The 26,177-nt window shown below is 38.1% G+C and overlaps 4 protein-coding genes across 4 annotated transcripts; 2 read left to right on the top strand and 2 right to left on the bottom strand.

Annotated features, from left to right (window-relative positions):
• The first annotated feature begins 1,154 nt into the window (after nucleotides 1-1,154).
• On the top strand, nucleotides 1,155-4,794 carry LOC104592294 (pentatricopeptide repeat-containing protein At1g02370, mitochondrial-like). Its single transcript, XM_010251588.3, has 2 exons — nucleotides 1,155-1,516; nucleotides 3,306-4,794. Exons 1-2 carry the CDS (start codon nucleotides 1,256-1,258, stop codon nucleotides 4,536-4,538), a joined length of 1,494 nt encoding a protein of 497 aa, XP_010249890.1. The 5' UTR covers nucleotides 1,155-1,255; the 3' UTR covers nucleotides 4,539-4,794.
• An 874-nt stretch (nucleotides 4,795-5,668) lies between these two features.
• On the bottom strand, nucleotides 5,669-9,841 carry LOC104592301 (large ribosomal subunit protein mL101 (rPPR4)-like). Its single transcript, XM_010251601.2, has 2 exons — nucleotides 9,410-9,841; nucleotides 5,669-7,442 (listed from the first exon to the last, which is right to left on the bottom strand). Exons 1-2 carry the CDS (start codon nucleotides 9,671-9,673, stop codon nucleotides 6,204-6,206), a joined length of 1,503 nt encoding a protein of 500 aa, XP_010249903.1. The 5' UTR covers nucleotides 9,674-9,841; the 3' UTR covers nucleotides 5,669-6,203.
• A 3,236-nt stretch (nucleotides 9,842-13,077) lies between these two features.
• On the top strand, nucleotides 13,078-18,472 carry LOC148801110 (uncharacterized). The gene is made up of 3 exons (XM_088900318.1): nucleotides 13,078-13,839; nucleotides 14,286-14,656; nucleotides 18,073-18,472. Exons 1-3 carry the CDS (start codon nucleotides 13,078-13,080, stop codon nucleotides 18,470-18,472), a joined length of 1,533 nt encoding a protein of 510 aa, XP_088756444.1.
• A 5,188-nt stretch (nucleotides 18,473-23,660) lies between these two features.
• LOC104592307 (elongation factor Tu, chloroplastic-like) lies at nucleotides 23,661-25,636 on the bottom strand. The gene has a single exon (XM_010251613.3). The coding sequence runs from the start codon at nucleotides 25,475-25,477 to the stop codon at nucleotides 23,987-23,989; it is 1,491 nt and encodes a 496-aa protein (XP_010249915.1). The 5' UTR covers nucleotides 25,478-25,636; the 3' UTR covers nucleotides 23,661-23,986.
• Nucleotides 25,637-26,177: the final 541 nt, after the last annotated feature.

The raw sequence follows: 26,177 nt of genomic DNA on the forward strand, positions 1-26,177 counted from the left end.
GGATGAGTGCTAATGCTGATTGTAAAATAGGGCATATTTTAGAAAAACTTGCTTTCATCTTGTGGTTAATTTGAATATGAAAGGCTTTTATCAATATCATCCTTCAGAGTGCCTTAAACCTGTTTATGGAAAACTTGGAATGTTTTAAGAACATTACAAATGATATGCATGATAAAATGCGAAAGCTCATCTTGTCGAAATACCCTAAAGGTGGGTTTATCAAAATAAATTTTGATGCTTCTCATAATAGATGCGAGATTGATTGTTCATATAAATCTAGCTGAGGCATAAGATGCTTATTGGGAAGCCCATACTCGGTTGCTAGCATTGCAAGAGATCATTTAGGCAATGTGCTTGCTATCAAAACTTGCGAGATTGATTGCTCATATAAATCTAGCTGAGGCATAAGATGCTTATTGGGAAGCCCATAATCTAGTGATGAACTTCAACGACTACCCCATCATCATGAAGGTGATTCGAAGCTTGTCATCTCTTCTCTTTTCTATGTCATTGATTCTCCTTGAGATTGAAGAATATCACTTTTCCAACAGCTTGGAGCTTAGGGATCTGTTCAAAAAAGGTGTTGCCTATCATCACGTATATCATGGAGCAAATCAAGCAACAAACTATAGTAGGAGTATTCATTATACGGTTCAAATCATAAAACCAAACCAAATTTGTGGTTTGGATTGATTTACACCTAAAGCGGTTTGATTCGGTTTGATAGTTCTCTAAATTATAATTTACAGTTTTGGTTTGGTTTATTAGATTTCATAAATCAAAACGTAAATCGTAAATCGTAAACCGATAATGTAAATGTATAAATGCAATATGAATGTATCATGTATAGATATTTAAATTGAATGCATAAGATTATAAGTCTAATAAAATAAAAATTTTAAGTTTTAATTTTTAGAGAAACTATTTCGACTTTCTAATTGGATTAAGCCCAATAAAATCAGAATGGTTCGAATCCCCAAACCATATTAGAAACCGCACCGAACCATAACAAAACGGTTTGGTCTGATATGGTTTCCATACCAAAATGGTTTTGGGCCTTTGGGCATTGGGTGAATTTACGTGGAAGGTGGGGTAAAATCGTAAATGTGTAACCCCGCCCCCATGGAGACAAAAAGAGGTTTCAGTGACGGAAGGCGTAGGAGCATAAAACCTCGCAAAACCCCTGGTGAGGTGACAGTGAGACATACAGAAGAAAGCACTTACCAAACATTACAAAACGCAGAGAGAGAGAGAGATGAAAAACGCGACCCGTCTGATATGGGCAGGAGCAGCGGCAGCGAGAAAGCTGTGCACGGCGGTGGCAACGGAGGTGAAGCCCCAAAAGGAAAAAGCAGATTCCCTGTACCGTAGATTATCGGCTTTGGGCGCCACGGGGGGGAGCGTATCCCAGGCGGTCAATAAATATGTGAGGGAGGGAAAATCTGTCAAGAAACGCCAGATCGAATCTTGCATCAAGGAACTCCGCAAGTACAAGAGATTCCAGCATGCCCTTGATGTTAGTCTCTCTCTCTCTCACACACACACATCAAAATACAGAATTTGTTAGAAATTGATGATGATTAACATCTTGTTTTTGGTTTGATAGGTATCATATGAAGTGCTTATTAGTTTCAGTTTAATTTTCTTCTCAGAGGGCTTTTTTAATAGTCTGCTCAATTGGCTAGTCTAGCTAAAGAAGCTTCATTAATATTTACCATTGTAGAATGAAAACATTAAAATGTAGACGAAAATGCTGCCAATGCCTAGGACTGTTAAACTATTTTATTTATTTCTTTTAAAATTTGAATTTTTAATAAGAGAAGTTTTTTTTAAGTTCTTTAAGTAAGTTAGTTTGGTATCTTCTCTGGAGGACTTCTATTTCAGCCATAAAGTGGATGGGTTCCTCTAAATTAGACATTTCCTTAGGTAGTGTGTTTAACTTGTTACCGAGTGATCATAAGCTTTATAGTTTCAATTTTCTATGGTTCAAAGGTTTTCCTGAAATAAAGGCTTTGTTTTTCCAGTAAACACCGGCTTTTGGTTTGTTGCTTTAAGTGAATATACGCTCGCATGGGCAAAGCATAATACCCGTTTTAAATAAAGTGGGTTGATCTTTTTAATGAATAATTACTAAACTATTTATTCTTTAGAAAAAGCATTTGGATTTAGTTTGGACCCAAGTCGGAAGGAGATTCCTTCAGGGGAAGATTCTTGCACTAGTACATGGGCTGAGAATTGCATTTGCATTAGGTTAGGAAGGAATTCTAGAAGGAGACTAACAAACTATGATCAGATGGATGCAATCTCAAGTAGAAGGTCCTTGGTGCTTGAGACACAGTATATGAGAGGCTACATCTTTGTAAGCTGGTTTTTTTTCCTGGTTAGAACTCTCTCTGCCAGGAAATTGTTGAACTCTATTTTCTTTTTTCTTTTAACAAACTCTTTACCTTACCTTTCAAAAGAAATGCTAACAGATAAAAGATGGCTTGCCTCACCAAGGAATTACCAGGCAGAAATTCCATTAGGGTATTACCATATGGGGGTGGAATAATTGTAATATAATCTCAAATGTATGTCCAGCATGTCATTGCCATGACTTAATGTTTTCTACTCTTATCTTAAAGTCTAGGATAAGTGGAAGTTTTGTTAGTTTATGTACTATTGCACTCTTAATAAGATCCATGTTTCTGTTTTAAGACAGAGATTGCTCTACGTGTTTTTCTAAAGTGCATCTCTTGCTTACACCAGAGTTGGAGTATTTATGGGCATCCAATGCTCTGTTCATATAGCATACAAAATAAAACACCCCATTGGTAGTTTGGTATCACACATTACTTATGCTAGGTTTTCTGTTTGATTACTGTTCTTGGGGACCAGTGCTTATTATGCCAAAGGGAAGCTTCTCTCTATCCCCTTTGACTAGATAAGTTAGGCTGTAGGGCTTCTCTCTATCACACATTACTTATGCTAGGTTTTCTTACTCAGAAGATTTAGCTTCACAAAGGCTTAAATCCTTTTGTTCTGCCAGCAATGTTAGGGCTGCCTAGAGCACATCATTGTTGGGCCTTTCATGAGCATTATACTAAAACTTCTGGATACTTGATTGACTATTTAACATTCACTAATCATCATGTGGAGACCCTCATCTGCATATTATTTATGCTCTTCTGCCTTCTACCTTGTTTATTTATTCTATGTCTTTGGCTCTATGTTATTTTCCACTATTCTGAATTCTACAAAATGGATATTGAATTTCTACTTTTGCACAGATTTTTTTCACCTATTTACTTGTATCACTTACGCAGCTAATGGAGTGGATGGAGAAGAGGGATACTGTTCTATCCTACAGTGACTATGCTGTTCGTCTCGATCTTTTGTCAAAGACTAGGGGTATAGATTCTGCAGAAGAGTACTTCAACAGCCTTTCTGAACCTGCAAAGAACCGATTAACCTATGGAGCTTTGCTGAACTGTTATTGCAAGGAAAAAATGAAAGATAAAGCTCTAGCTCTGTTTGAGAAGATGAGTGAATTGGGTTTCAGTTCAACTTTGGCCTATAACAATCTAATGACCTTGTACATGAGACTGGGCAAACCAGCGGAGGTTCCCCTCTTATTACAAGCAATGAAGGAGAAAAACATCTCACCAGATAATTTTACTTATGATGTATTAATTGCTAGCTATGCTTCTACAAAAGATTTTGCAGAAATGGAGAGAGTTCTAGCAGAGGTAGAAAGAGAGATTGGTGACAATGTCAATTGGAACACATATAGTAATGTGGCTGTTGCTTATGTTGAGGCTGGTTTGTTTGAGAAGGCTGAGTTAGCTCTTAAACAATTGGAGAAACAGATGAAGCCCCGTGATCGCATGGCATACCACTTTCTAATTAGCTTGTATGCAGGTATGTCTAATTTGTCAGAGGTTAATCGGGTTTGGGCTTCCTTAAAATTAGCACTTCCGAAGACTACCAACTTGAGCTATCTTGTCATGCTTCAGGCTCTTGCTAGGCTTGATGATTTTGATGGCATCAAAACATGCTTCAAGGAATGGGAGGCAAGTTGCTCAAGCTATGATATGAGGTTGGCTAATGTTTACATAAGTACTTGCCTCAGACGGGATATGTTAGAAGAAGCAGAATCAGTTTGTAACGGTGCCATTCAGAGAGGTTCAGCACCCAACTTCAGGACATCGGAGATGTTCATGGATTTCTTCTTGAAAGCCCGCAATGGTGATTTGGCTCTGAAGCACATGGAAGCGGCTGTCTCTAAAGTTAAGAATAATGAATGGCAACCAACTCAGGAAAGGGTGGAAACATTCTTGAAGTATTTTGAGGAAGAGAGAAATGTTGAAGGTGCTGAAAAATTCTGCAAGATGCTGAAGGAAGTTAATTGTCTCAATTCCGAAGTATACCATTTATTGCTTAGAACGTACGTAGCTGCTGGGAGAAGAGATCCTGCATTGCCTAAAAGGATGGAAGACGATAAGATTGAGATGACTGATGAGATAAAAAATCTGCTTGAGGTGATTTGCCAGGAATAGATTGTTTAATGAAGAGTACGAGCAGCCATAGTAGGATATGAAAAAAAACTCACTTTTAAAGGAAATTCTGCTTTTTAGACGGTGTACGCATTAAATCCATGTATCCGTGCCATGATATTAACAGATCCAAAGAAATTGTCCCTCCAGACTCCAGTGGAACAATGGAAGTGTGTTTCTGAGTTCTGACAGTAAACAAAAGAATGGATGGTTTGCCATTTCAATTTCTAAGTAAATTTAGGCTGTGTTTGGATAGAAATTTATTTGTAATTTTTGAATGCCCAACAACTCCATTCATTGGCAGCAAATCAATACAAACTTTCTCTTAACAAAAACATTCAGAAGCCCGTCAGGTATAACAGACCAAGTGGTTACATGATAAAGACTTAAACCAATTTTAGCATATTTATGAGCCAGGCGATTGCCATTGCGACCAACAGAAATTTATTATTATCTACTGGTAAAGATCATTGCCTTTACTAGATTTCAATTTTATTTTTCATTTTCATCCGAAGCAAAGGGAACAGAGGTATATCTGGTTGTAGCTCCGTTGAGCCACATGGCGCAATTCAATTGAGTTGTCTGCTAGGCATTTCACTACAATAATTTGACTTCTTAAGAGTTAAGATCACAAATATCTGAGTTTGTTATTGAAGACCCTAATTTGCCATCCAGAGTTAAGATCACAAAACTGTCTGTTTATATCATCTCCATCAAAGATACAAATAGGCTTTAGAAGACCTAGCCAATAAACTGACAGATGGGTTTGGGCAAGGAAAAAAGACAAAAAAGTTAGAAGACCAGAAAATTAAGACCAACTTAAAAGCTAGTTAATTAAATAGAACGAGTGGATAACTAGATGAGATGAAAGCACCATGCATACGGTTGGGGCCGCAAGGCTTAGTTCAGTTGAGTTCCTCTCATTCTCTACTGTTTTCCTCTGCTTTCTCCACATTACAATGCATTACTTTGTTTTCTCTACATATAGAATGAGAAAAAAATAACAAAGGATTCATGCTTGCCTGTCTGAATTCTACGGACCTTTTCCTCCATCTTTGGGATTAGCTGAGGAGGCTGATTTAAGATGGTTTGACTGAAGGATCAGTTCACATCCAAGGAGATAACTCATGGACTTCTTAAAAAATACAAATTGATATTTCAGTTCAGCAGCACTAATGAGTTGCACAACTACAGGAAGCAAAGTAAAAAAAAAAAAAAGCAGGAAGAAAGAAAAAAAAGTCAACTACTACATATAAAATCAATAGAAAACTGTTTCTACAGTTCATTGTTATTAAGAAAGAAGACGTGCATGCCCTGCAAAATTTTTTAAGAATAGCAAAACGTCTGACTAGCAAATTCTTATACATAGTCTAAGGATGCAACTTTCACTTTAAAATCATCCCTGTTACATGGGAGATACTCCACTGCCATTGTTAAATGCCTTTCTGCAGATGGCTGAGTTGCCTAACAGAAACTAACACAGTTTACTGTGTCGGGCTATTTCTAATCTTGATCAAAGTACAACCAAACATCAAGTGTAGGTTTGCACAGTGTGTTGGTCCGACTGTAAGACTCTCAAATTCCACCTGTTCCTTGCAGGACTTCATTAATCCTAATGTTCAGACAACCATTTCCATAATACCAGTTACTTAAGCTGGCACCAATTCCCTACTTTGGGCAGACCTTTTCAAGTAACTTATTGATGTCAGAATTCATCTCAATCCCATCAGCTGACATCCTCTTTCGCATCTCAGGATCTGTTTTGCCAATAGCAATATATGTACGAAGCAGGGAACTATAGGCTTCAGAATTGAGACATCGTAACTTTTTCAAGCTATCACATAACTCCTCTGCACCACCAACATCATTTTTGCTCTCAAAGTACTTCAGGAACACACTTACCGTTTCTTGGCTTGGCTGCCACTTATTTCGTTCAACTTTTGCTTTAGAAGCAGCAGTTTTCAAATAATCCAAAGCCAAATCCATTTGCTGTTTCATCAAGTGGTAGTTCATGAACATCTCTAGTGTTCTAAAGTTAGGTTTGGCACCCTTTTGCACTGCACTTTCACAAAGCAGCTCAGCTTCTTTGATCATGAATTGACTGAGGTAAGAATCAATAAGGATGTTTGCCAACCTGATGTCATAGGTCGAGCAAACCGATTCCCATTCCTTAAAACACTCATTTGCAGTATCTCTATAACCCATTGTGCATAGAGCCTTAAGCATGACGAGATAACTAGCATTGGTAACCTTTGGAAAGGCTGATTTCAAAGACTGCCAAACCCGATTAACACCTTCCAAGTTAGACATACGTGCATATAAGCAAATGAGAACATGAAAAGCCTCCCGATCATGAAGGTTGGCCACTTTCTCAAGCTCTTCAAGAGCTGATTTTGCCTTGTCAAAAAGTCCTGCTTTGACATAAATGGTAGCCAAGTTGGCATGCGTGGCCCAGTCAAATCTTATGCCATTTGTATTCATTTCCTCCACAACCCTCTCAACTCCTTTGATGTTGTGCAAATAGGCATAGCTATTCATCAATAAGTTATAAGTAACAATATCAGGCACTATTTGATTCTTCTTCATTTCTTCTACCAATGGAGCAACCTTCTTAGGATAGCTCATCCTCATGTTTAGGGCCATTAGATTGTTATAGGCTAAAGAAGTAGAAGCAACGCTCAGTTTCTTCATCTTCTCAAAGAGAGACATTGCTTTATCTACCATTTTCTCCTTGCAATAACAATTTAGTAGTGCTCCATAGGTTAGCTTGTTCTTTGCAGACTCCTTGAGACTGTCAAAGTACTTCTCTGCTGAAGCTATCCCCTCAACTTTTGACAGAAGATCTAAACGTATGGCCTGGTCACCATGGGTCAAATCCCTGCCCCTTTTCTCCATCCATTTCAGTAGCTGCATATGAGATGAAAAGAAAATAAGATAAGTACCACCTAAATAACCATTCTTACCGGAAATCAAATAACTTTTAGCTTTGGATTGATCAGAATCATGCTAAATTGTATATTTGTATATTGCAATTTTTCAACTACTTGGCACTATAACTCTACATGGTCAAAATACTTGGTGGACACAGAATTTAAGCTAAAACTTGGCACCATGCTTGGTAAACTACTAGATCATGACATTACTGCAGGGAAAATGATAAAAATAAATAAAAAATAAAACTAGAATGTGTAGTATATACCAATATATGTGACAGCAGACTTCATACAATCTCAATGAGCAATCAACTAAAATAAAATTGAAGCTTTAAGCATATTTACAGTGCATTATTAACATGGATACTTCACGCGTGTGTGTATAGGAAAAGCCTAGAACCTTATCTTTATCTTTGCTCTTAACAATGGTTTCTAGAAAACATAGCTATTTTTATGTACATTAGCTATTCACTTATAAAGGAAAATGTTATTCTGTATTGTCCAAAAATCCATGGTGTCAGAACTCAGAACCCAGCACTTGTCCAGCTTGGACACTTACATCCACTTAGGACAGAGTCCATGCAACATTGTGGTTTGAGCCTGAGAGTGATCACTTAATGCTAAAATAAAATTCTGACAGTTTTCAAGGAGCCAAGGCAAGGCTAGGCGACAACAGGGAGCACCTTGTCACGTAGTTGATTAGGCGGGCACCTAGGCATCACCTAGGCAGTGGATTTTTTTAAGTGAAAATCACATATCCTAAGGTAGTTCCTTAGGTTCAATAGCAACTAGCAACCATATTTCCTTAATAATTATCCATAATTTTCATAAGAGAAGTATAAACTTCATGTTAAGGTATAGAAAATCAACATATTCAAGAGAAGAAAAAGAAGAAATAAAAAAAAAATCAGAAAATATAGAGGTGAGAAGAAAAATAAATAAATAAAAGAAAATTCAGAAAGCTGAACCCCTATTTTTTGTTATAGGAAAAGAAGAAAAGGTGGAAGAAGAAGAAGAAAATTTTAAGTCCTTCCTTACTTATTGGTTCAGGTTTTTAGGTCTTTGAGGGTTGAAGACAGCATTTAGCAATGTGTGTATTGATTAAACCCTAACGATTAAAATAATAATAAAAAGAAACGTGTATATAAACACACAAAATGAATATTTTAGTTTAATAATGTCTGTTTTATAATAATAATCTCAAAAGGAAATAAGAATATAAAAGTATTTCATAAGACCATGTACAAATCTGCTTGGCAATTAGACAAGGCAACCCTCCAAGGGCACCTTGTTGCCTAAGATTTATTATCACATTAAGTAATGGACCCTTTTCAACAAACCAACTTTTCTAATGAAAGCTCCTTAAAATTTCCTAATTTCTTTTGCCAATAAAAGCATATATGTGATATGTTGTACCAAATCTAGAAAAAACAAACTCTGCAAATGTTAGAAGTTCCATTAGAAAGTTGCAAGTAGTTTGTACCAAGAGAGATGCATGGCTAAAAACGTAAATAGCAGGGTATCAGCATATAGGATGGGATACTAATATCCAAATTTAGGTCTTTGATATTGAAAAATGAACAACCATATATGCATTCCTATATGGTTGTTTGTACGTCAACATTTATTTGGTGAAGGCATGAATCATACATTGTGACTTCGTTTTTTGTTTTTGCTTCCATTGGTAAATCGATTCACAAATTCCTAAAAACAGAAAACGTGTTGATTGAATTTAAGTGTCACATATACTAGTATCGACCTGCTACTTATATGGAAGCCATTATTAATCAATCAGGGAAACTTTGAAAAAGAAAATTAACAGAGATTCTGTGTTGACGTTAAAAGTTTAATACCAAGAAGACCCACATATACAGAAACAACAAAGAGTTTCTTGGTATAGAACAAAGTAACAAAGAAAAGGAAGGGACACAAGAGATCAACCTGGAGAGCGTGTTTGTACTTCTTGTACTTGCGGAGCTGATTGACGTAACCGATGATCTCGACCCTCTTAACAGACTTCCCCTCTTTCACCCATTCGTTCAGAGTATCGACCACACTAGCTTCGCTGCCACCCAGAGCGGACAATCGACGGTACAGAGAGCTCTCCTTGTCCTTGCTCGCGGTGACTGTCGCCATTGCCGTTGACAAACCTCTCGACGGAGTTGACGACAAAAACGAGATCGCACGGGTCGCAGTCCTAGCCATTTCTGTACCTTTTCGTCCTCCCTCTCCGGTTCTGATTTGGGTTTCCTGTGATTTAGCTAGGGTTTACTGAGAGACTGAGAGCGAGAGGTGAAATACAAGCGGAAAATGGAAATGAGTCTAGCACTCATGCGTCATGAGTCATGATTCAGTTGGACCAACTGTTGCCCAGCCCAAATGCAAGCCCAAATTCTAGGCCTAAAGCCAGACAATATGGGCCACAAGGCTGCAAGCATACTTCCTGGCCCAATTTATGTCCAAATAGTCCGAGTATGATACCGGAATTCGGAAAAACTCCGGTAATATAGGTGCGCAGCCTTTCACCAATATGAATGGTTTTTGTATTTTTTTTTTAACCCTTAAACACGAACCAACCCATCTAAATTATCTATGCTTCATTAGAGTTAGAAAGGGGTTAAGAGAGATTTAAATGGAAAGAAGTGATTTAATGGCTTATATTGAAAAAAGATAAAGAAAATATATAGATTAACTGATTAAGTATAGCCGTCTTTTATTTAGTAAAAAAGGGTTATAAATGTAAAATAAAATTATATATATATATATATCAACATTAAAAAGAACATAATTTAGTAAAAAAAATAAATATATAAATTAACTATGAAAAATATATAAGGAAATTAAATATATATATATGATTAATTTAAGTAAATTAACTAAATGGATAATTTTATTTAGGTGAATTATTACCATAAAACATATGATTAGTTTTAAGACAAAAATGAATATAAATATAAAAATTGCTATAAAATAAATAAATTGTATCCTTAATGCACAAAATATTACAAATAATTTTAGTATGCATATATTAACTAATTTAGATAAACAAAATTATAAACATAAACTAAAATTAAAATATATATATATATATATATAAGGTTCATATTAAAAAGAATATGTATGTAATAAGAAAATATATAAGTTGGCTATAAAATGACGCCTCAAGGCTTACACCAATACACCTTGTCTCTTCGGCACCCAACGGCCTCGCATCCGCCTTTAGCCTTTTAAAACCTCCAATGGATTTTACCATATCAGTGAGAGAAGATTTTCTAGCTCTTCCCATCATCATAGAGATGATGATCCTAACAAATCACTTCTCCAAAATATTCATGTTGATCGCTATTATTCTCATTGTCACATGCATAAGATGTTCATCCCTTTGCTCTTGGAAGCCAATGCAACAAAAAGGTTCAGATTCATAGGAAGCTATAAGTAGCAGCAAAATTGGGGGGCAACTAGATTCAAGTACAGAGAAGACCATCTACGGCACCAATGAAAAGTGATTTTGTTGCAAGTTGAAGGGTCCAGAAGAGCCACGTGGCAGGCCAAAAAGTGAATGAACTGAAAGATTGACAAATTATTTGAAGGCCCATAATAATAATGGATATGACATTAAACAGAGTGGAATGGCATATTCAGTAACAGCCAAGTTGTTTCTCCACCATTCTTCAATCATCTCTCTACGTCCTAATTATAGGAGTCTAACCATTTGGTCACATATGATTTGCTACTTGAGGATAAATAAGGTTGTTACAAAAAATAAACTCCCCAAATCTTCTCATAAGAGACCTTTCGTTCAAACAAACAGAAAAAGAAACACCAAGACCAAGAGATCAGACAATAAAAACGCAACAAGACTACCACTCTACAAAACCTAAAACTAAAAAAAAAAAACAGGACCTAAAACTAGACAAGAGAACCACTAACATTAGAAGAGTCATATATAATAACATCAACCAACTATTTAGGTTGGAGACCAAACCTCTCCCGATTTAACACCATTGCCACGAGAGGCCAAACAGTGGGCTACCCTGTTTGAATTTCTTAACAAGAGAGAAAACAACATCCTTGTTGACAATCCACAAAAAGATAATAACCTTGCTGAAATTCATCCTTTCTCTGCAACGACCTTATAAGCTCTTTGATATCAGATTCCAAAATGAAGTGATGAATTCAGATCTTCAGCAATTTTAAGGCCTTCAAGCACAGCAAAGGCTTCTGCTAACAAAGCTGTGCAACATTAGCTTGCACCACACTGAGTAGCAATAAAGGCCAAAAAGCTCTCTAGCCACCTTTCATTTTGTTAACTCTTCGTACCACATTAAAATCCATACTGATGAATCAAAGGCAGCTCTATGAACTTTGAATTTCATCTAACTCTTTTTTTTTTTTTTTTTGGATATCTTTTGAAGGGCTACACAATGGGGGGTAGCCCATCCCCCAACCCAAGGTACAGGCAGGATTCGATCCCAAGTCTCCGCTACAACCAACAAGAGACCTTACCAACCAGCTGGTTGGCACATTGCAATTTCATCCAGCTCTTCCCACAAGGCCCTTAGTTGGACAGAACCTAAGGCTCTTTTGGTTTGAAAGAAAAGGTAGGGGAAGGTAGGGAAACCTATAAAACCTTGCATAGGTTGCCCTACCTTCTCTTTCAAACCAAACACAGCCTAAATGTATCTCAAAATCAAGAAAAAGAAGGGAAGCAGATGCAGTTGAATTGTTCAAGGACTGTAGAAACTTGATAACAGAAATAACAACAAGAGGAAGGTAAGATAAAGTGAGAATAAGAGAGGCAGTAAGAGCTAGGGTGGTGATTTAGAAATGGAGAAAAAAAATAAACATCTACAAGAAGCAAATAAGAGTAGTTACAGAATTTCCAACTGATTAATAATCAACCAATAAATGAAATATACCTTCTGTGAAAATCACATGGGCAGGTTGGCTAGAAAGGGATCTTGAAGTTGGAGATGTGGAGGCCCTCAAAAAAACCAATGGAGAAAAAGCACCAGGGCCAGACGGTTTTAATTTTAACTTCATTAAAATCTGCTGATATTTTTTACAAGAGGATTTTATGCAGATATTCAAGGAGTTCTGGGAATCCAAGAAACTAGATAGGAGGGTGAATGTGACCTTCATTTCTTTAATACAGAAGAAAAACGGTGCAGTGAACATAACAGAACTCAGGCCAATTAGTTTGTTGAGTAGCCCTTACAAAATATTGGCAAAAGTACTGGCAGGTAAGCTGAGAAAAGTGATTCAGGAGGTGATGGGGGAGACTCAGATGGCCTTTGTAGAAGGTAGACAGATTCTGGATGGGGTGTTGGTGGCTAGTGAATGTATAGATTCTAGGTTAAGAAGCGGAAGACCAGGTTTGGTTTGTAAGCTAGACATAGAAAAGGCTTATGACCATGTTGAATGGGGATTTTTGGAGGAAATGCAAAGGTTGATGGGGTTTGGGGAGGTTTGGAGGGGTTGAATATATGGGTGCATTTTTTCAGCCTCTTTCTCACCGTTAATTAATGGTGTGTCATCAGAATTTTTTCAAACCTCTAGAGGGTTGAGACAAGGGGATCCACTCTCCCCTTTTCCTGTTTGTCATAGTCATGGAGGCACTTAACTTGATCATAAAGAAAGGACTACAGAAGGGATGGATAGAAGGATTCAAAGTTGGAAATGAAGGCCTGTATACCACTCATCTACAATATGCTGATGATACCCTAATATTCCTAGACGCTTCAGGAACCCAAGTCTTGAATCTAAGAGCTATTTTAGCCAATTTTGAGATGCTGACTGGCCTAAAGGTGAACTTAGAGAAGAGCTTTTTGATAGGAATTGGGGACATAAGAGTTGAGGTAGTGACAATGTATGCAGAGGTGCTGGAATGTAAGGTAGGGGAGCTGCCTTTCATGTATCTTGGGTTGCCGGTGGGAGCAAGGGCATCATCAAGTAGTATATGGAAGCCTTTATTAGAAAGGGTGGAGAGGTTAGACAGATGGAAAGCCAAGTACCTTTCTTTGGGTGGGAGAATCACACTCATCAAGAGTGTTCTCTCAAGCCTACCAACATATTACCTTTCCCTCTTGAAAGTCCCCAAAGAAGTGGCTGCAAAGGTGGAAAAAATTCAGCAGGAATTTCTTTGGGAAGGGGTGGGGGGGACCAAAAAATTCCACCTGGTTAAGTGGGAAAAGGTTTGTAGAGCAAAGGAAGGGGGAGGCTTAGGGCTGAGGAGGGTAAAGCTATTTAATAAAGCTCTGTTGGGGAAATGGCTGTGGAGGTTTGGGCAAGAGGGAGAAAGGGAGGCATTATGGAGAAGGGTGGTGGTAGGGAAATATGGAGTGATGAGATTCGGGTGGGAATCCAAGGAGGTAAGAAGCTCCTAAGGGGTGTGTGTATGGAAGGGAATCATGAGCTTCAATCAAAATTTCAGAACTTTAGTTAAGTTTAAAGTGGAGGAAGGTTTAAGGGTAAGGTTTTGGGAAGATGAGTGCTTGGAGGTGGGAACATTATGTGAGGTGTGTCCTAGACTTTATTAACTGACAGATCAGCAAGTGTCTATTGAGCAGTGCTACGAGTGGAGGGGGTAGAAAGTAGTCTGGAATCCAAAGTTTAGGAGACCTTTATTGGACCAAGAAGTGGAAGACTGCAAAGGACGATTTTCAGTTAAATCCTTTTATAAGGCTCTTTTGAGAGATGGTAAGGATTCAAATCAGATAAAGGGAGTGTGGGGCAATCCTGTTCCCCCAAGAGTAGAGGCTTTTGCATGGTTGGTGGCACATGATAGTATCTTAACTTGCGATCATCTGAAATCCAGAGGCTTGCAGCTTGCAAATTGCAGCTATATGTGCTGCCAAGCAGAGGAAACAGTTCTCCACTTATTCTTCTCATGCTGGCAAACTTTATGTGGAAGTTTTTCTCTCATCTGTTTGGAGTGGCTGCTTTTCATCCAGCAACATCAGCAGAGATTTTTTCCTTGTGGCCTAAAATCAGAGTAAGCAAGAAAGCCAAAATCTTATGGAGCTGTATTCCATTTGCAGTGTGTTGGGTCATATGGAAAGAAAGGAACAGAAGGGTATTTGAAGACAAGACAAAAAACATAGAATATCTGGTAGCAGGAGTGGGCAATATGACTTCTGCCTGGGCCCTAAGTCTTCCAGAGTTTGACCAAGTTCACAAGGAAGATCTGTTAGAGAACTTCTGGAATACTTTTGAATTGAATCCATGTAATTTTGATTCCTTTTCAGTGTAATTCTGTTAAGCAGATGGTTTGTCATCTAGACAACCAGTACTTTGAGGTGTACTGCATTTTTTCAATTTAATGAATTTCCTTCTTATTCTTCAAAAAAATCACATGGGGTCCTTTTTTTGATTGGTAACAGTAAACATTTTATTAATGTTTGATGTTTTGAAATGTGAGTACATACTGTTAGAATACACGAATCAGGGGTATTTTGGTCATTCTGGTTTATCTGTTTGAGAGTGAAAGGTCTATTTTATTTATGTTTAAGTTATGTGTCCCATCTTTTATGAGGGACAATATGGTCTTTCTTGTAACTCTATTATTTGAAATAAATACAAGTGGGTCGGCTAGGGAGGACTGATTTTCTTCTTCCTAATCTGGCCGAACTCTTCTTCTCTTCTCTTCTTCTTCTTCTTCTTCTTCTTTCTTTTCTTCTTTTCTACTTTAACCTAGAATCGAATAGGGTTTTCTTACACATACAAATGATTGGGCCTTCTAGAATGGGTTGTACTCTGGTCCTTGGTTCACTCAATAAATTATTCAATTTAGATTTACAAATGCAACATTTTGGACCCATTAGGTTCATATGAATTTTTGAAAATCTAATTGCACGCCCATTGCGATAGCTAAATGACAACCCATCTAGACCAACAGAAAAGTATGGACTTGATTTTCTTTTTCTTGGACTTTTTTTATAGTAAAGGAGGAAGGGGTGGTGAAGTTTATAAACATGTATGGACGTTTTACACAAAGATCAATGAAATTTATTGAGTTTTCTAGAACTTTATACTAACTATGGTGAGTGATTCCCATACCTTAGAGTGATTCTAGGTACTCCATGAATGATTTTGGGTATTCTCTCTTCTTTCTCTCTATTTTCTTACTTGTCCCTTTAAGAAGCATTACAGCCATCAACAGCCAAAAAGTCCTGATCAAGGAGGATCATTCAACATTCTCAAAGGGCTAGAATTCAATTGGTCCTACATCAGTTGGATTTGCTTCAATATGCAGATTACACTCTATTTTTGCCGATGCATCCTTTAGAGCATACGGAGAGCATTAGGATGATGGTCATATGGTTGGAAGTAGCCTATCGACTAGGAGTAAACATTCATAAAAGTTAAATAATGGCAGTGGGAGATGGAACTAATATTGAGCAGCTAGCAGACTTTATTGGATGCAAAATAGGTAAACTACCTTCAAAATCTCTAGGGATGCCACTAGGGAAGATGTGTCTAAGAAGATTTGGGAGCCAGTGGTAGAGAAAATTGAAAAGAAATTAGCTTCATGGAAGTGAAGGTATCCATCCAAATGAGGGAAACTGACACTAATCAAATGTGTGTTGACTTCTCTTCTAACCTACTTACTCTCTTTTTCCCATTCTGATAAGCACAGCTAAGATAATTGAAAAGACGACGAGGGACTTTGTGTGGTAAGGGTGTAAGGAAAGGTTTAAGCAGGCTCTGCCTTCCGTCATTTCACCGTTTTCAAGGGGCTTTGTAGAACGAAGGAAGATTGTGGATCAAATCCTAATAGCAAATGAATGTATTGTTGAGAAAAGAAAAGGTAGAGTGAAGGGGTTGGTTTGCAAACTGGATATAAAAAAGTCCTATGATTTAGTTGACTGGAATTTTTTGCTAGAAGTTCAAGAGAAACTGAGCTTTGGAGTTAAATGGAGGTCCAGGATGAAAGGGTGTGTTAGCTCAATCCATTATTCAATTCAACTAAATGGGGTAGCAAAAGATTTCTTTCCGGCTAAGAGAAGGATTAGATAAGGAGACCCTTTATCCCCTTTTTATTCACTCTAGTGGCAGAAGTGTTGAGTGGTATGGTTGTGGCTGCAGATGCACAAGGTCTCATTAGAGGGTGGAGAATTGGTAGGAATCAAGTTGTGGTTTCACAACTTCAGATTGTGGATGATACAATTTGTTTTGAGGTCATTGATAGGAGATAGTGAGAAATTTAAATGTATTGATTGACAACTTCTTGGGCTTGTAAGGCTTAAGGGTAAATTGGAGTAGAAGTGGAATTGTTGGGATTAACCTGGATGAGGGGGAACTTTCAAGTTTTGTAGAGGTGCTGGGTTGTGAGGTGAGAAGCTGGCCCGTAATCTACCTAGGACTACCTTTGGGAGAAACCCGAGAACTAATGGTTTTTGGAAGCCGGTTTTAGAGAGGTTTGCTAAAAAATTAGCTTTATGGAAAAGAAACCATACCTCCCTGGGAGGAAGAATAACCCTGATTAGAGACACCCTAGCAAACCTACCCATTTATTTCCTATCCACTTTCCATGTGCCAACAAGGATTGCAAGACAGATAGAGAAATACATAAGGGATTTCTTGTGGGAACCAAGAGATGAAAATAAGGATCACTTGGTTAAGTGGGAACAGGTATGTAAGCCAAAGGAACTAGGAGGTCTAGGTTAGGAAACATCACTCTCAAAAATATTGCTCTCTTGGGTAAATGGCTTTGGAGGTTCCCCTTTGAAAGAGACAAGCTGTGGCACAAAGTTATAGCAAGCATTCATGGTGTGGAAGCTAATGGTTGGGATGCTAAACTCAACCCTCCTTCAATTTCAGCCTCCCCCCCCCCCCTTGGAAAGCAATTCATAAGGTATACCCTTTATTCCTTACTTCTACATGTTTTGATTTGGGAAGGGGTGACAATTCTATTTTCTGAAGACCTTTGGATAGGGGATTATCCTTCAAAAGACCAGTTCCCTGACCTTTTTGCCCTCTCTAACCATAAAGGTGCACTTGTGTCCTCTTTGGGCACCCCCTCTCCATCAGGCATCAACTAGGAATTGGATTTTAGAAGAGGCCTAAGGGAGAGTGAGTGTTCTTTTCTTATTAACCTTCTTAATATCTTGGAGACTTCGTTTTTGGACCCTTTCTTGGAAGACTCTAGAATCTGGGTTCCCTCACCTGATGGATTCTTTACTTGTTCATCTTTTTTCAAGTTCTTAACCTTGCATGCTTCACATGGGACTTCGTGGTGAAAGAAGTGTGTTCTCTCCTCATATGTGCTTTTTGTGTAGGAAAAGTGGAGAAACCCTAGCCCACTTATTAATCTCCTGCTCCTTTGTTCAACATATCTGAGAGTTTTTCTGTGATCTTTTCGGCTGTAGTTGGATCCCTCCCCAAGAGGTGGCAGACATATTCAAGCCTAACTTCCCAAGGCAATCAAAGAAAAGAAAAAGGTTGATGTGGGAAGTTACTAAGGCTGCAACTATTTGAGTGGTTTGGGTGGTTTGGGAGGAGAGGAACAACAGAAATTTTAATGGCAAAAGTAGAGCCGTGGAGGAGGTGAGACCATAAAAGTGAAAGTAGCATTCTGGATTAAAACTTTGGATTGCTTTCAGAGTGACTTTCACTTTCATAGTGACTGATATTCTAAGGGCTTGGAAGGAGATAGCACTTTCTTCGAGAAACAAAGACAGAATAGAAATGGAATGGAAACCTCCACAAGGCAGTAAAGTAAAGCTGAATTTTGATGGAAGTTCTTTCAATAACCCCAGCATGGCTGGTATTGGTGGGACAATAAGAAACTCGGAGAGCAGGTTGTTGGTGCTTTACTCTGGACCAATCGGTGTGGCTAATTCCATAAAAGCTGAATTGTTGGCTTTACTACAAGGTCTCAAGTTAGCTAAGCAATTGGCTTCAGTCAATTGGAGGTGGAAGGGGACTCAAAAGAAATCACTTCTTGGGCAAGATGAAACAGAAATATTCCTTGGATCCTCAAGAATGCTTATAGGAAAGTAGAAAGGACTGCCACAGATCTGGGTGCTGAATTCAAAGAGGACAAAAGAAGTGCAAATGGGTTAGCTAACTCTCTTGCCAAACAAAGGGTAGAAAGGGAGCAATTGTTCTGGGTAACTTTGTAATGATTTTGGGACTGATATCATGGTCATCAAATCAAAATTATACTGTTTTTTCACATATTATTAATATAATCAAAGTTTTACTGATAAAAAAAACAAAAGGTTTAAATTCCACTTAGCTAAATGGAACAAGGTATGCATCTCAAGAAAGGCAAGGGGATAAGGGGTGAGATTGTGAGAATAATCACAAAACGGTATTATGTCATTTGCAAACTGCAAGTGTGTAAGTACCATTTATTGATCAAAAAAAAAAAAAGTGTGTAAGTACCACCTCCTCCCTCCCCACTCAACACCCTCTTATTGAATGATCCAAATCAGCCTTGGTAATCATTCTGCTAAGAACCTCAGCCATTAAAGTGAACAGAAAAGGGGAAAGGGGGTCACCCTGTCTCAACCCTCTCTTAGCGGGGAAAAAAACACTCTAGCAGACCCATTTATTATAATTGAATATTGCACTGATCTCATTGCCCCAATCTATTTCCTTTCTCAGCAAGCCCCTAGCTCTTTCAGAATCCCATGTCAGGGACCATTTCTTCCACCCCAAGGATTTTTATTATCCAGAAGCCATGTCACATAGATGCAGCAAAGGCACAACATGGACAAAGTGTCTGGCATGAAATTGAAACTAAAAAAATATGCTAGCTGTAGAAACTGCACCCATTTTGTAATGTGCATTCAAAGAAGAAGCAGATTGTATCATTGAACAATGGGCAGGCTAACACCTGAACCAATACCTCCCACCTCTGATGGTGAACTGCAACTCTTGGTAACAAGCCACAGACATGATATTAAATTTCATAAATGAAGCTTAAGAAATGTATTTTTTGGTAATAAATAAAAAGAAAATTTTGTTAATAAAAGAAAGAAGTACATCAGCTAGAGCGATGAACGATCACCACACACATCTTCAAGAAAAACATCCAAAAAAACAAGAACTAGTTTCTTGACTCTAATTCAAATAGAGACCACAATCCAATGCCAACATCTTCCTTTGAAACTCCTTCAAATTCTGGAAGTATGAGAATCCAATCCTTTTTCCTTCAAATTCTGAAGAAATTTATCATTTATTTTATGTTCCGAATTTCAATTTTCTAAGGGTATGCAAGGTGGTCCAGACAGCCCTTCAAGCACTTTAACTTGCAATTTGAATAATGTCATTTATATGGAACACAAGATCTGCTAATTCTATTGCAGATAATCTCACCAGGGGAGGACTGTTGAGGACTGCTTTTGTGCTAGGCTGCTAATATTTCGGGATGATATCTGTTCTAGCATTGTGCATCTCAGAATGGGTATTGGTCACTACTGCTTCAGTAATAGGCTTGAGGTTGAAATATTCCATTATTCCTTTGCCTTTTGGTGCTTTTTTTATCAGAAACACAAAGATTAATTCATTAAATTAGAAAAAGAGAGATACAACAAGAAGTTGTGAAAAGAAACAACAAGCCCAAAGGAGCTAAACCATCCCAAGTATTACAAATAAGCCCAAAACATAGTTTCTCTGTGAATCCTTGCGTAGCTAAACCGTCAGTCATACTGTTCGCAGATCTCCTAACCCAATTTATTTGGATCATCATATCTTTAGATAGCCATTTGAAGGGCCTGAACTCATTCCTTAATTGCCAAGTTACCCCTTCCCTTTTTCAGTTCAGCCAACCCAAAACTGTTTCCGAGCCACCTTCAAATGACCAACCTCTCAATCCCCATTTCTTTAGCTTTCTCTACCCCATAAACTGCTGTTAATAGTTCTGATCTGACCACATCACCTTGCCAAATTGAGCCAGAATACAAGGCCAAAATGTTTCCTCACTCATCCCTAATTACCCCTCCAATGCCCGAGGGGCCAGGATTGCCCATACAGCTATCATCAAAATTCAATTTCTTCCACCCAACACTTGGAAATGACCAATCCTCGTAAACTTTTTGTCTTCTGGAAAATGAAACAGCAATTATTTCCCACAAGCTGAAGAAAACTTCAACCTTAAAGTCTGTAAAGAGTTTCAAAGTTTTAGCCCAATGTGCCACCCTTAGAGTCATAACCTCTATCACAGCTTCCTTACTCTTTTCTTTGTCTTTTGGTGCTTCCCATGTTGTGCTCATGTTTTTGGCTGCTTTAATCCTTTTCTCATCCTCATTTCAATCTTTAATAAAATTAATTTATTGATTAAAAAGTAATCCTCACAAAAATAAAAAGAGAAAATAATAGATATGGTTCTTGGATTCACAGGCATAAAGTGAGAGAAACACTAGAGTTGGCTGGAGAGTTGCAGGCAACATTCACATGGACCTAACAATCAGCCAATAGTCTAGCCAATGCACTAGTTGCGCACAGGATCAATAGAAGAGTGTTTTGTGGGGTCATCCCCTATGATGGTTATATGTAATTGAATGGTTGTGAATGGGTTAGGAAGCTAGGGCTAGTAAAAAGGGAGTGATTAGCAATTAGCATATGTTGTAATAACATTCTGGTCACCAATCAAATAATGCTCACAAAAATAAATAAAAATGACATACATAACATATATTTTTTTTTAAATCAAAATAACACAAATACCTTATTGGTGAAGAGAAAGATAACAACATCAATGTCAAATGGTGAGATAGCCAATCAGCCCTCCTTAGCTTTGGTCTCCTTTTCTTCCTCAGAAGCACAGCAGGCACCACTGTGAGAACTACTCTACCAACTTCATTATTTTACTCCCTAGTCTAATAAACCAGGAAACACCAGTAGTAAAAACCCGCAATGGCATGCACTTGGAAACCATAACCAACTTAGTTCTCTAAAGAGAAAGGCAATTGGATAGAGCTTGTTAGTCCAACTGTAGTCTCACTCATAAGCAACAGCTAGATACCAAGGGTGTGATTGCCACTGAGAAATGAACTAAAACTCTAAAAAGAGTGTTCAGTAACCACCTCTTTACACAGGTAATGGCACTTAACTGATTTGAAATTTGAAAGTTCAAGTTATGACTTATGAAAGAAGACAAATGTAATTTGCATCAAGCTATAATTGTATGAGGGGCCATTTGCTAAGTGGCTGAATTGTTTCCTCTTTTAGTGGATAAACTAACAAAATAATTAAACAATAAAATATTTGAGAGAATGGTAGTCAACCCAACTTCAGCTTCAGCTATTAAAGAGCTCAATACCTCCGATAATAACTTATTCACCAAATGGCAAATCAACAAGTCATTTAGTTCAGTTTTTTAGCCGATTCAGCTGCTAAATGGCCGTCTGGTTTTAGGAACTAAGGCCATCTGGTTTTCACTTCTCACAGTTCTCAAAAGTAATATAAAACAGGGCAATTCCAACTTGCAAGTCGTGTTCAATCTGAAGGAGGCATCATCATCATGAATCCCGTTTTTCCAATCCATTCTATTTAAAGCCATATCAACTGTTAAATTATTAGTGGTTAAATCATTTTTAACTACTTCTACCCATGTCCTTTTTGGTCTTCTAGCCCCTTCAACTCGTAATCAGATGGTCAAAACCATTATAACAGGTCAACCTGCAACCTTCTCATAATACATTTAGTGACAAAAAGCGAGGGCAACTTTCAGTCATTTTAAAACTTGAAGTTAAAAAAAAAAAGGGAGGGGGGGGGGATGTCAAAAACTCACCATGATTTTTCAGCATCTCTCTTAAACTCACCACAACTTTTCAAAATGTCTAAAACTCACCATGTCACTAACTTGACGTTAAAGAGACTAACAGCTGTTAATATATTACCATTTTAACCTTCATAGAAAAATATAAAAAATATACATATATTTTAATATTTACATATGAAAAAAAGGAAAAAGTTCAAAAAATATTTTCAAATATAAAATACATAAAACACAGAAATTGGAAAAAATATAAAAAATATAGAAATTGCACACAAAGTAAAAAATTATTTTCAAATTATAGAAACTATAGAAATTGAAAAACAAAATAAGAAAACAAAAATTGAAGAAAAAACACCAAAAATTATAGAAAAGCACAGAAGTTGCAAATAAATAAAAAAATACAGAAAATTTATAGATTGTAGAAAATAGAAAAATGTAAAAAACCATAAATTATAAAAAACACTAAAATGTAAAAAAAAAAATTGAAAAATGAAAAAGACCCTTTTCCTCTAACTTACCATGCAAGGGTGATTTGGTCATAAAAATTGTTATTTATGCTGACATGGACACCTCTGTTAAAAAACATTAACGGTGTACTAACGGAAGGTGAGTTTTGGAAAATAAAAACTTACTGACATGGTGAGTTTTAGACATTTTGAAAAGTTGTGGTGAGTTTAAGAGAAATGCTGAAAACTCATGGTGAGTTTTAGACAATTTCCCAAAAAAAAAAAAAGCATACTTCAAAACATAAGAATTAGCAACATTAAAATATACAAAGAAAAGGCCTTCTGGTCTATAATGCAAACTCTAGACGTCCACCCTTTTCCAAATAAACCTCATTTAGATACCTATGGATTGAATCTTAAGAATGAAAGAATACAAATCTTAACATACAGGCAAATCTCCAAAATATTAATTATCCGTTCTCAAGGACCTTAACTTGCCGACAAATAAAATTGCAAAACAGTACACCATTAAGGAATGCAATTGGCTATGCTTTATGCCTTTGATCACGAGAAAGATCTTAAAGCCTTGAAGAACTGCTCTTTTGCCTTTTTATAATCCGATTTGCAAAAAGACCAACAAGGCATGATTTTCAGAAGATTCCTTTCTATATCAGAACTAAACCATCAGGGCTCTTTCCCTTGTTAGATCTAGTACATTCAATCGAAAAAAGAAAAACGAAAAGAAAACACCTGATTGGTGCTGCTCTTGTTTTTCGGATCAGCCCTGGCCAGTGCTGTTCTTGGGCATAGAAGTTCTATTGCAGTCTGTTCCAGAGTCAGGATGAATATTTCAAAGATGAATTCCTGCACAGCTTCAACACGCACGTGACAAGATGATAAAAGTGATAATAGCAGACAAGGATTACCCCCATTGCAGCCAACTAAAACCGGTCTTATTTTTCGAGTGAAACATAGATAGGAAAGTAACACCAACAAATTAGCAAAAATGGATGAATTCAAGAAAGAAAGAAACTGGCTTTCCCTCCATTGGGTACCAACTCATTTAGCAAAAGTATTACAATAGTTTCAACTATCAACAACACTTGAAGCAACAGAAAATGAGAATTACAGAGACTCATAGCATGTCCATTAATCTAACTAAACTAAAATAACAATTAAGAGCAGAAAAGCAAAATTGCAAAGCTATAAGACACTAAAATCATCGCTGGATGCAAACCCAGTCTCATTTACTGCACATAGTTGATGATTCAAGTCCCAAAATTCTAACAGTGAGGGATCATTTGCTTCCGTGCCAAAAATTTTTAGAAGAAACTAACTGTATCATTCTATGATGGACTGGATGACACCTGCACCAACAGTTTTCCCTCCTTCTCTGATGGCAAATCGCATTCCTTGCTCACAAGCCACGGGCATAATAAGCTCAACCACCATCTTCACACGATCGCCTGGCATAACCATTTTCGATTCCTCATCCTTGTCATTCATAATGGATGCAACCTTCCCGGTGACATCGGTAGTCCTCATGTAGAACTGAGGTTTATATCCAGCAAAAAAAGGAGAGTGTCTGCCACCTTCGTCCTTCTTGAGTACATAAACAATGGCAAGGAACTTGGTATGGGGGGTAATAGTGCCAGGCTTGGCAAGGACCATTCCTCTCTGAATATCAGCCTTCTGAACACCACGAAGAAGAAGACCGACATTCTCTCCAGCATAGGCCTCGTCAAGGATCTTCTGGAACATCTCAACACTGGTGACAGTGGTATTTCGAGTGTCCTTGAGGCCAACAATGTCGACAGTGTCACCAATCTTAATGGACCCCCTTTCAATACGGCCAGTGGCAACGGTACCACGACCAGTTATAGAGAACACATCTTCAACGGCAAGGAGGAAGGGGAGATCAGTCTGGCGCTGCGGGATAGGGATGTAGTTGTCGACGGCATCCATGAGTTCATAGATTTTGTCAACCCATTGATTCTCCCCTCTCTTGATGCTTGGATTAGCCATTAGGGCTTCAAGGGCCAGTAGAGCAGAGCCGGAGATAATTGGAATGTCGTCGCCTGGGAACTCATAAGACGATAAGAGCTCCCGGACTTCCAATTCGACGAGCTGGAGAAGTTCCTCGTCGTCGACCTGGTCCTGCTTGTTAAGAAAGACAACCATGTTGGGGACACCGACCTGCTTGGCGAGAAGGATATGCTCTTTGGTCTGAGGCATCGGACCATCGGCACCAGAGACGACAAGGATGGCGCCGTCCATCTGAGCAGCACCAGTAATCATATTCTTCACATAATCGGCGTGACCGGGGCAGTCGACGTGGGCGTAGTGGCGTTTCTCAGTCTCGTACTCGACGTGAGCAGTGTTAATGGTAATACCTCTGGCCCTCTCTTCAGGAGCAGCGTCGATTTCGTCGTATTTCTTGGGAGCGCTGTTACCGACGGCGGCCAAGGCCATGGTTAGGGCAGCCGTGAGGGTGGTCTTGCCATGGTCGACATGCCCTATGGTTCCAATGTTGACATGAGGCTTCTTACGTTCGAACTTCCCTCTAGCGGCTCGGACGGTCAGGGAGCGGTGGTTACGCCTCGTCGTCTCCGGTGATGTGGTGGTGGTGGCGATGGCGGTCCACCAGAAGATGCTGGAGGGGTTAGTGAAGGAGGAGGAGAGGAGAGGAGCTGCTTTAATGGTACGGAGAGCGCCATTGAAGACTGAAACACGGGAAGTAGTAGAAGGAGAAGAGGGTGTGAAGTGGAACTTTGTTGAAGCTGCTGTTGCTGCTGCAGTGGTTGCTGCGGTAGCTGTGGCTGCAATTGCCATGGAAGCAAGCTTTAATTCTACTACCAGTCGAGATTTGGGAGGGAGAAGGGGGGAGTGAGAGAGAGACTGGGAGGAGGAGGAGGAGGAGATGACAAGAGAGTGGATAAAAAGAGGGCTCGAGACCTCATATCCATCGTCCTATCCTGAAGCTGAAGGTAGTAAGTACCGATTAGCTCAGTTGGAAAGGTCTCTAGGAAGACTAGGGTTCGAATCCCGCCTTCACCAGGTTGAGGCTTGAGAGGTTAATCAGTTTGAGAAAGAGACGGATTATTAGCCTCATATAAAGAAAACAATAAATAAATAGTTATAATAAAGCAAAACACTTAAACTACCCCGAGGTTTTATGAAATTGACCGTTTATGTATGATTATGACTCTATTGTTTCCAAATTTATAAGGTACAATTTTTTTTGACAATAGGACAAATACATCTGGTCCGTTCGTTTTTTTCGACACACTATTAGAAGTTCACGTGCGTACCACGTGTATATAATAGTAAAATTTATTAATATGAAAAATAATTTTTTGAAATAAAATCAAGAAGAAAGGTCATATTATAAAAATTTATATCTTTTTAATAACCCTAATATACAAAGATTATTGCAGCGTAGAAGAATAATTGATTATATAATAATTATTCTAATCAATAATTATCAATAATACAAAAAATAAATAAAAATCTAGAGAGTGGGTATTAACTT

The sequence above is a fragment of the Nelumbo nucifera genome, chromosome 3, assembly GCF_055504915.1.
Source record: "Nelumbo nucifera cultivar China Antique chromosome 3, China Antique-T2T, whole genome shotgun sequence".
Lineage (NCBI taxonomy): Eukaryota > Viridiplantae > Streptophyta > Magnoliopsida > Proteales > Nelumbonaceae > Nelumbo > Nelumbo nucifera.

What these genes read in the sequence shown, in the direction of transcription:
- LOC104592294 (XM_010251588.3), top strand. Translation starts at nt 1,256, where the DNA reads ATGAAAAACGCGACCCGTCTGATATGGGCAGGAGCAGCGGCAGCGAGA. An exon ending in GATTCCAGCATGCCCTTGAT is followed by an intron (nt 1,517 to 3,305) that starts GTTAGTCTCTCT and finishes TCACTTACGCAG; the next exon opens with CTAATGGAGTGGATGGAGAA.
- LOC104592301 (XM_010251601.2), bottom strand. Translation starts at nt 9,673, where the DNA reads ATGGCTAGGACTGCGACCCGTGCGATCTCGTTTTTGTCGTCAACTCCG. An exon ending in AGTACAAACACGCTCTCCAG is followed by an intron (nt 7,443 to 9,409) that starts GTTGATCTCTTG and finishes TCTCATATGCAG; the next exon opens with CTACTGAAATGGATGGAGAA.
- LOC148801110 (XM_088900318.1), top strand. Translation starts at nt 13,078, where the DNA reads ATGGAGGCACTTAACTTGATCATAAAGAAAGGACTACAGAAGGGATGG. An exon ending in TCGGGTGGGAATCCAAGGAG is followed by an intron (nt 13,840 to 14,285) that starts GTAAGAAGCTCC and finishes TCTGAAATCCAG; the next exon opens with AGGCTTGCAGCTTGCAAATT. An exon ending in CAAGTTCACAAGGAAGATCT is followed by an intron (nt 14,657 to 18,072) that starts GTTAGAGAACTT and finishes GATTGCTTTCAG; the next exon opens with AGTGACTTTCACTTTCATAG.
- LOC104592307 (XM_010251613.3), bottom strand. Translation starts at nt 25,477, where the DNA reads ATGGCAATTGCAGCCACAGCTACCGCAGCAACCACTGCAGCAGCAACA.